The sequence below is a fragment of the Salmo salar genome, chromosome 14 (assembly GCF_965601325.2).
Source record: "Salmo salar chromosome 14, fSalSal1, whole genome shotgun sequence".
Taxonomy (NCBI): domain Eukaryota; kingdom Metazoa; phylum Chordata; class Actinopteri; order Salmoniformes; family Salmonidae; genus Salmo; species Salmo salar.
Window position 1 is genome coordinate 10,222,628 of NC_138304.1, and position 9,389 is coordinate 10,232,016.

The 9,389-nt window shown below is 41.6% G+C and overlaps 1 protein-coding gene across 2 annotated transcripts; it reads right to left on the minus strand.

Annotated features, from left to right (window-relative positions):
- Positions 1–710: 710 nt before the first annotated feature.
- On the minus strand, positions 711–7,620 carry LOC106568726 (SERPINE1 mRNA-binding protein 1). Of its 2 annotated transcripts, none has more exons than XM_014139314.3 (9): positions 7,244–7,620; positions 5,707–5,893; positions 5,240–5,380; positions 5,056–5,124; positions 4,832–4,909; positions 4,244–4,445; positions 3,668–3,721; positions 3,267–3,467; positions 711–2,340 (listed from the first exon to the last, which is right to left on the minus strand). In XM_014139314.3, exons 1-9 carry the CDS (start codon positions 7,497–7,499, stop codon positions 2,281–2,283), a joined length of 1,248 nt encoding a protein of 415 aa, XP_013994789.1. In that variant the 5' UTR covers positions 7,500–7,620; the 3' UTR covers positions 711–2,280. The 2 variants fall into 2 exon arrangements, with proteins under 2 accessions (XP_013994789.1, XP_013994788.1); XM_014139313.3 differs by having other exon boundaries at positions 5,707–5,896.
- Between the last annotated feature and the right edge of the window lie 1,769 nt (positions 7,621–9,389).

A 9,389-nucleotide genomic window follows, 5' to 3' on the forward strand; every position in this document is an offset into this window, starting at 1 on the left:
CCTGGCCTAAGAAATTGAACATTTATGTAATCTATGGTTGGCATCATCTTGCGTGTGTTGTGATTTCCAATAGTATAACACTTGAATCCTTCATCAAATTTTAAAGGTCCAATGCAGATGTTTTTCTCTCAATATAAAATCATTACTGGGTAACAATTAAGTACCTTACTGTGATTCTTTGCAATTAAAATGGTAATTTTTTTTTAACAAAAATAGCTTCTTAGCTATTTCTCAAACAAGAATTTAGCTAGGACTGTCTGGGAGTGGTCTGAGGAGGGAGGGGAAAACTGAAAACTAGCAGTTATTGGCAGAACGGTTTGGAACTTTTTCTTATTGGTCTATTCACTCATTTACCGCCTGGTGTTGTCACCAGGCAGGCCAAAACTCCATCCCACCAAAACAGGCAGAATTTTCATGCAGTCTTTTCAAAAAAGCTCTTTACACCAAAAGGGGCATTATCATAATGTTCACAATTTCACAGTATTATTCCAACCTCAGAGTAGAAATATATAAAAACACAGGGGGGAAAGAAAATCACATTTTGACTGCAGTGGGCCTTTAAAATGTGTTATGACATAACATTGAAATAATCCCCCCCAAGAAAAATCACACACAGCTTGAGTATAGAAAAGCACTTTTTTTTTTTTTTTTTTTAAAGAGTGTTCTTTTTAAAAGTCGCAGTAATGATCTCACACAACTCACTGCCAGAATACATTTACCACCTCTAAGCAATTTATTAGAACAGGGATGTTTGCAGAAAAATCTACCGTCAAATGGCTCAAACAGTCCTACAAAAGGATTTGCTCCAGTCACCTGTGTCCCTGTATTACCAGCAAGTCTTTCCAGAGCATTGGAATATAAAGCTTTCAGTCATTTAAAATAGTCAAATGTACCCCTTCCCCAAACCCAATGTGTGAAGTATACATACTTCGGTACAATAAAACCTAGCCTGGAAATACAAGACACAGATGACTACAAGCACGATTAGCAGTCATACATTCTGTAGCACTCGATTGCTCCACATTGAACGGCCCATTTCTTTCAGACAAATTATGCAGTAGTGCTGCTGTAGTAATGATAACAAAATGCAAAAATAACAGCAAAGATGATCACAAGAGAAAAAAAAAGGGGCTTTACTTCAGAGTTCTGGTGCTGATAGGAACAAGTGCTTTGCAAACTCTAAAAGATAGGACTACAAATCCTACATTTATCAAATACTCTAATTGCAAGATATGTCCACAATCTTACCTAGATAGTCGTTTCTATGTTCTCAGAAATAAAAACTACTTCAGGCCAAACCGAGCTGCTTTTGAACTTCTGGTCACGTTCCTGGAGAATGTCAAGTTCGTGGCAGGGGAGTACTTCAAGTGTTTAAGTAATTATTGTTCACATTCAACGCAATTACACTTTCTCTCACACACAAACAAAATACAATATATTCGCATAGTGGTCTTAAGGTTACTAATAGTATAGCCTGTACAACCTACAAGGACCAGCCTAGATACACATTTGGGCCATGGCTGCCCTAAAGACACAGGTAGTAACATCTGGACCAGGGATAAAACACACCAACCACTGGTTCACCAGAAAAATAAGAGCCAAGCTATCAATAGGAAAATAAAAGGAAACCAGAGGCATCAACTTTCACTGCATAACAAGCAGAAACATTACACTTAAGGAGTCACTACTTTTAAAAACACAGTTCATAGATTTAGTACAAAGGTACTAAAATGTATTTTAAGTTTAACATCTGAGTAATGCATGACTTAAAAGTCACCCCTTTAAAATAAAAGCTTGTCTAAGATGACCACAAAATATTCAGGTAAAGTCATGAGGAAAGCCAGCCAAAGCCTAAGGAGGACCACACACACACACACACACACACACACACACACACAAAATCTTGGAAATGCATATATTCAAGCAGCAATACAAAAAAAATATCCATGAAGTATAACGCATAATCTCTGAAAAAAACAAATAATATATGAAAACATCCCTGCTATCTTGTCTCTAAATACAAAACTTCTACCAATAACTTGCTTCAGTGTAACAAGAGAAGTCATTTTTCCTCTTTTTTTTGTCTTTTTATCAGTCCTTTCAAAACAGGTTAAAATTTCAGTCCTCAGCTGTGAATGGTATGGATGACTGTCTTCTTTTCGTCGTTAAAATCATTTCCTTTTTTTTTCTCTCCTCATATACTTGAAGTTGTAAGCATGCAAGCCTCATAGGAGGGGGTTGGAGGCGCTGACGGGGCGGGCTGGTGGCGATGCTGAAGTCTTAGGCCAGGGCTGGGAAGGCCTCTGGGTCGTCAACGTTGGGAACAGACACTCCACCTGGCTGGGGACCAAGAGAAAAAAATAATGCATTTATAAAAGCTCAGAGAATACTGGGTCATGTTCAGTAGGGAGAAAATGTTTTGCAGTTGGGAGATTATAGATGAACAACAGTTCAAAACAATAATTAGTCAACTTCAGCACAGAATTTCACTTCGTGGTCAGTGAAAACAGCTTTCTGTGGTCAGTAACCTAGGGTCCTTTACAAGCTGCGTTGCGGAGAATGCAGACGGAGTCACGGAATCCAGACATTAAACCGGAAATCAACAATAATCAAAAATGTATTGAATTTTGTAGAAAATCAACTAAATGTATTGAACTTATTCAGAAATGCATTACATTAGCCCAAGTTAATCATCAGACATGAACAAAACACGTTAGGGATTCTTACAGGAATGCTCCTGTCGGTGTGTGCGATGATGCTAATAATAACCTTCTGTTAGAGATGGAAAGGCTTTCCCAAAAACCATCTCAATTAAATGTTGACTACAAAAGTACCCTATGCCTACTTGGCAGAATGATATTGTGATTATTTGCATCAGCATTCATTTGTTTTGCAAACTCTGAAATCACAGGAGCACTACAGAAAGACTGCTAATCAAACAATGGACTCTTGCTGGTGCTCACTTGCATTAAGTTTAACACCCCAAAATCTAAATGTATTATATTTTTCCCAGACCTCAAAAGAGGTCTCTTGATGTGGTTTAAGCATTGTTGTGAACTTAGAACAGAACATCCATTTATTAAATCAACAAGTGCGAGTTTGAGAGAGAACCTAAAAAAAAAACGGGGAAAACCGTAAACCTGAAAAATTTCGCGGAATCAGGCCAAAAATAAAACTGATTTTATAGGGCCCTAGTAACCATAGCCTTTTCTGATCAATATTTACAACCATTTGTGGTCAGTTACAACAGCCTCAATTAGCGTTACCTTTTCGGGTCGAACTCCCCCTGTGCGAACCGGACGGTCGGATCGGCCGCCTCCTCCACCGCGGCCTCCCCTTCCTCCACGGGCTCCCCCGCGCCCGCGCCCAGGGCGGCCCAGGTCTCCAAAGTTGATCTCCAGCTGGGCTGTGATGTCGTTGGCGGGCTTGCGGAAGTGGTGGTCCGGGCCGATTTCGTCAGGGTTGCCCTGATGGACGAGAATTGACTTTGTTTACATTTAGTCAGAGCTAGAGTTTTACATTTAGACGGAGTCCACTCATGCAACCATGTAAACTCAAATAGCCAACATGCTAACTACTGTTTGACATAATTTAACTACTATGCCAATGTGTAGATGAAGGCTTGTTTAATCAGAATTGTATAGGGTTGAATATATGAAACAGGTACCTTGAACAAGGGGGTCATGTCTTCAATCTCCGGAGTATCAATCACAGCTGGTTTCTGCAACATCCAAGAGAAAAGGCCAACAATAAGACCAAGCACCTTTGTAATGACATAGCCTCATGGGGTTCGTTTTTAGCTGGTTTGCATTACGATCTGGTTTATATCAGCACTTTTGGTGGCTAATACATAAACAAAACAACAATGAATCAATACCTTAAAGATGTGCATACTTCTTGAGCATTGATCAGTCAATAAGAATCAAACTTTTCTAATTGCAACTCCTTTCCAAACTTGAAACGCAACAGTACAGCTAATCCTACACTTCTTGAACATTCACCAATATTACTTGGGTAGAGTAGATCTGTAGGATGTTTTGACTTCAAATAGATTTGAAATGAAAACAAATGATTTAAATCGATTCAGTCACATCCTTAAATCTAAATAACACGTACTTTGCTGAAATATAGGGTTGAAAAAAATAATGAAATGTTAAAAATACAACTAAATACAATGGCAAAATATAAAATATACATGACAGCGATAGATAAGCAAACATTTGGCACAGTTTGTGTCACTTACATCTTTAGGCTTTTCTTCGCTGACATCTTCGCTCTTGGACTTGTGCAGCACATAGCCCTTGTTCCACTTGCTGTCGGCGCCCTCGTTGGGCTTGCGGATGTTAAACTCCACCTTGGCGCGCTCCTTGTCCTGCATGGCCTTCCATTCGTCCAGGGTCATCTCCTTGGGGCCCTCCTCCTTAGGTTCCTCGACTTCGTTCTCCCTGGAAGAAACAGAGATGCATCTGTTACCGCAAGCTATTACCAGCCATTGTCTGTTAGCTTTCAAATTGGGTTTGTCGTTTTAGATTTCTTCTAGATTGACTGTAGTGCTACTTGCGTCGTGGACCATGTGATGAATTGAACGTTGAGATCAGACTGAATGAAGCAGTATGAATGGAGCACCCTAGTGAACCGGTACAGTGATGTTAACTCCAAGAATAGGTTTCCCTTGCAAAAATTAGATTTAACCTGTAAAAATAAATGTTAAATGAAAAAGGAGAGAAATGAGTTGGTTGTCCCGTTTCAGTCAGAGCAGCAGTCCTGGGGTGTTTTGCACTGTGGTGTGTGGGGGGGGTTAACTTGACAACTGCCCCAGGAGGGTACTCACTTATTCTCAGAGTCAGCAGGGGGGTGTTCCACTCCCTCAGGGGTTTCCTCAGGGGCAGTAGTCTGTTCGGCATCAACACTGGGAACAGAAATTCAATTTATTCATCCCCTCCGGGGCAAAAGCAGACACTAGTCAATATCAACAAAGCCAGGACCTTGCCTACACATAATGGGTCTGATCGGTCTCCATTTAAGGAAATAGGTTCTGATTTTTTGAACACCCACCTCGTTTCGTCCTTGGGGTTTCCCCGGTTGTGAACACCACTCCCGCCACGCTTCTCCTCGGATTTCTGACTGTTGAGACAAACATGAAACCAAATGCGCCACCATCACTAGTCACAGGGCATCTGAAGCTCAAATCCCTCCCCCCCAAAAAATCCTTTGAGGACTCGGAGCAGAAATGACTCACGGTTTGTCGCCACTGCTGTGTCTGTCGAAATCCCGTTTGCCGCGGGAGTCGAAGCTGTCGCCCCGGCCCATGCCCCGCCCCCGTCCACCACGCCCAGCACGGCTGCCACCACGCCCTCTGGGGGGCCGGTCTGCTAGAGGCCTGATGAGGGCACACACAGACTTTGCTTTAAGAAGGGCAGATAGTACTGAGCTGCTCCTATGAATAATACTTTATTGAAAGTTTCTAAAAAAACATGCAAGGATAGGTATGATTTGAATTGTGACTTAAAAAAAAGAAAAGTCCTTTACACCAGTCAAAGTCTGGTGCCACCTGACACTTAAAAAGTAACTAAATTAAGCATGCAGTGCGTCCCAGACATCCGTCTATCCCACAATCCCTAGACAACCAGATTTACATTACCAACAATTATTATTAAAACATTTTTTTATTGCTGACCATTGTCATTTACTACAGCAATTACTCACTTGTCTGCAGAGAACTCTCCTCTTTCTCCACCGTCGGGCTTGTCCTCAAGGGGTTTGTCGAAGCGGCGCTCGCGTGGGGGTCTCCTGTTGTCCGGCCTCCTGTCACCGGTGGGCCGCCCCTCCCCCTGCCCGCCCTGGGTGCCGGGCTGACCCTGCTGGTCCGGCCTCCGGCCCACCCGCCTGATAACTGCTACCACAACAACACATGGAGGCTTTAGATGTGGCCAATCACTCAGCACTGGCCAGAGATGACTACAGAGACAAATGAAAAGGGTTGTGCAGTGATAAATCCCATGAACATTCACCACTCTTTCAAATCAATAATACCTTTTGATTAAAACATGTTTAGCCTGATAAAGGGTGTTGGAGCCAAATAATGTATAACCAAAAAGTATAATACAACCAAGAATGGTCAACTGCACCGGTGTCTAGACTAGAGACGAATTGCATGAGGAACTTCAAGGAAGCATTTAACATGAAATATGGGTCAGTTGTCAGCAAACGTGTTAGCTAACCAGCTTCGTCTGGTATCTCATGAGGGTGTGGAGTGTTAGCTACGCCCTGTCATGGTTTATTACTTTGACAGCATGCACTCTTGACTCAAGGCAGACACGCCTTCTTTCAATGCATGTTAGACATGGTATTTATACTTGTGTAGTTGAGGACATCTGGCCAAATCAATTGTTTACAAAAATACAGCGCACATGCACGTAGACTTGGCTACTACTTCAGCAAGCTAGCTAGCGAACATGATCTGTATGGAAATGCTTCTGCAAAGGTAAACGCCAGCACGCTCAGTCAACGACTGTCGCCACACGTTACTGCATAAACCGTTTGAACAGACAACATAAACAGTGCTAACTATGCATTAACTAGAGAAATCAAACGGTGCAAGGTTTGCTACCTGTGTTGGCCAGTTTCTATCAAAATGCTGGAACAACAACAACCAGCATGGGAGTTTGGTTGGCTAGCTACCTACCTAATGGTGCACTTGCAGGATAACGCACGGGCCTTGACGTTAAACTCGTGATTTTTGTTTTTACAGTTTAGTCGCATCAGTGTTGTTTTGAAGAATAGCTAACGTTAGCTAACTGCGCAGCAAGCATGCCCCGCAAATCCTAGACGAGCCAGCTACCTTTTTGCTCAGCTAAGAAATAAATTACCTAATTCCTATAAATATATGCCCACCAAACTCGAGCTGTTTCATGACAAACACATTTTACTGCGCAACTAGCACTGGAGTATCATTCAAACAATCCACATCCTGCAGGTGGAATTCATTTCTGCGACAGGTTAGCCTCGGTGTACTGTTGGGTGATATACAGTACATATCCAATGCATGATTAACCTGTCCAATAATCATGCATTGGATATGTGCATGTTTGCAGTGGGTTCTGTTGCCGTCTAAATGCATCACAACAGGACAGGTACCATGTTGACCCTCATCATGCTGTTGTTACCAAGCTGGCTAGGGTTTTGCAGGTTTTGAAATATAAAAAAAAAAAAAACGCAATACCAATTTGTGAGTGAACCTTACCTTCTTTCTTCGGAGGTACTGGAGCCTGAGTTTCATCTTTTTTGTCAAGGAGCGGATTCTTCCTGTCCTTCTGTGACTCTTTCTTTGGCTGCTTGGCAGCTTGGGCTGCAGACTTGGTGACACTAGCTGCGGCCGCCTCTTTCTTCTTGTTCTCCGCTGCCTTTAACACCTCGAACGGATCTGATTCATCATCCAATAGCTGGTCAAACCGATTCGTTACGACGCAGCCGAAGCCTTCTTGCAGTTGTCCGGGCATGATGGCGCCCCTTCAGCGGGATTTACCTCCGATTCTACGAGGCTGGGTGCGAACAATTCGCTAGATACTGCCACAAGATGGCTGGGAAATGTACCCCTTCTCTTCCGGCGTGAGGAATATCCGGGACATTCAGTAGTGCGCCATATGATATGGGGTTATGTACTTGTCTTGCCAAGCAGGGTGTCAAAATATCCTGTTTGTAAACACATGCACATTTTCTCACGTGTCAGAAGGTGATAACTGTTGAATTATTCCTATATCGCATTAGCCATGAAATATAATTGCTACGTTAATTGACAAAAACAAAATGCCTATGCACTGTAGGTCGGTAACAAGAAATATACTAATGACCAATAAAAATCTTTATTGCCTTATTGTTTAGAAGAGAATAATAATTACCCAATATGCAGTTAATGCTTTTCAGGAAATGTAGAGAGCTAGAGGAAGAGAGAGGGAAGAGGGGACCTTTTTCCAAGTGAAGCATTTCCATATCCCAATATACAGCAGCTCTCTCTGTGTGGGTTCTGAAGATTAAGGAGGATTTATAGGTTTATAAAAAGCAGAAAATAAACTTGTGTGTAGAGGGCAGGCAGGGAAATGTTGTGAACAGCTGGTAGTGTCATGCAGCTGTCTATTTACAAGCATTTCGCTACACCCGCAATAACATCTGCTAAATATGTGTGTGGCCAATACAATTTGAGTTGATTTGATCTGACTAGGCACTTCTCTGTAACCTATCAGAATGGGAAGTTTGGGAACTCAACCATCCAGCCAAACACAGCTGTTGGCGACAAGGTCACATATTGGATGCCAAGTTAATTTAGCTTTTATAATTTTCTATTCTATGGATACAATATCTTTGTAATACTTTAGCCCCTGTAGAAGGTATCATATTATTTGTTTGTACATAAGTCTACTACAGAGTTTTAATGCATGAGCAAGACACTCACATGACTCAACTGTGACAAAGCAGTTTGGCAAGCAAATGCCTCTCCTCATAACGCCCTAAAGTGGTGTCAATGAAATGTGTGCCATGTACGATATCGGTGACTTTACAAGCATCTGCACCAATAAACTTATTGGAAGTATCCGTGTCATGTTGGAACTGGCATTATATCCTATGTGCTACTGTATTTCTCTTTAGACCTACAGTACAATATGACTCACGTTTTACCTGAGACCCATTTTAGTAGTGGGATATTACTCCTATATTAGCCTCATTGTTCAAAATACTGTTACATTTGGTGTGAGTGACACTATCCATCACCACATCATCTTTTATGAATGAAGTGACATAAAAGGAACACATATAACTGGCTTGAGATAATTGGTGTGGGCCTAAGGCAAACCATGCCACCCAAATAACCCTAATCATGGTTTGTAAGGCTACACCACACCACAGCAACCTGTGTGTGTGTGTAACATGATACAGGTATCAGGTAAAAACAGGGCTGGTGTCTTTGTTACACCAGTAAACTAGGCCTACACAGCTCACATGCTCTGCAATACAGACAAGACCAACTGCTGCTGCCCTGTTGTTGAACAATTCAACCTATGAAATATCCATTTGAACACTAATTTGGCAATGTTGATTTTAGACTGAAATACAATTGGCAATGGTTAGACTTTGACTACATACTGTGCCTTCAGAAAGTATTCAAACTCTTGACTTATTGTTACAGCCTGAATAAAAATGGATGAAATATTTTTGGCTTTCTCTCACCCATCTATACACAATACCCTATAATGACAAAGTGAAACCATGTTTTTAGAATTTTTGCAAATTTCTTGAAAATGAAATACAGAAATATCTCATTTACATAAGTATTCACACCCGGGTCAATACTTTGTAGAAACACCTTTGGCAGCGATTACCGCTGTGATTCTTTC

Bases quoted from the DNA above. Each gene is read 5' to 3' on its own strand.
- LOC106568726 (XM_014139313.3), bottom strand. From the start codon at position 7,499: ATGCCCGGACAACTGCAAGAAGGCTTCGGCTGCGTCGTAACGAATCGG. The intron at 5,381-5,706 runs GTGAGTAATTGC...TGCCCTCATCAG, and splicing joins GGAGAGTTCTCTGCAGACAA to GCCTCTAGCAGACCGGCCCC. The intron at 5,125-5,239 runs GTGAGTCATTTC...TTGTCTCAACAG, and splicing joins CACAGCAGTGGCGACAAACC to TCAGAAATCCGAGGAGAAGC.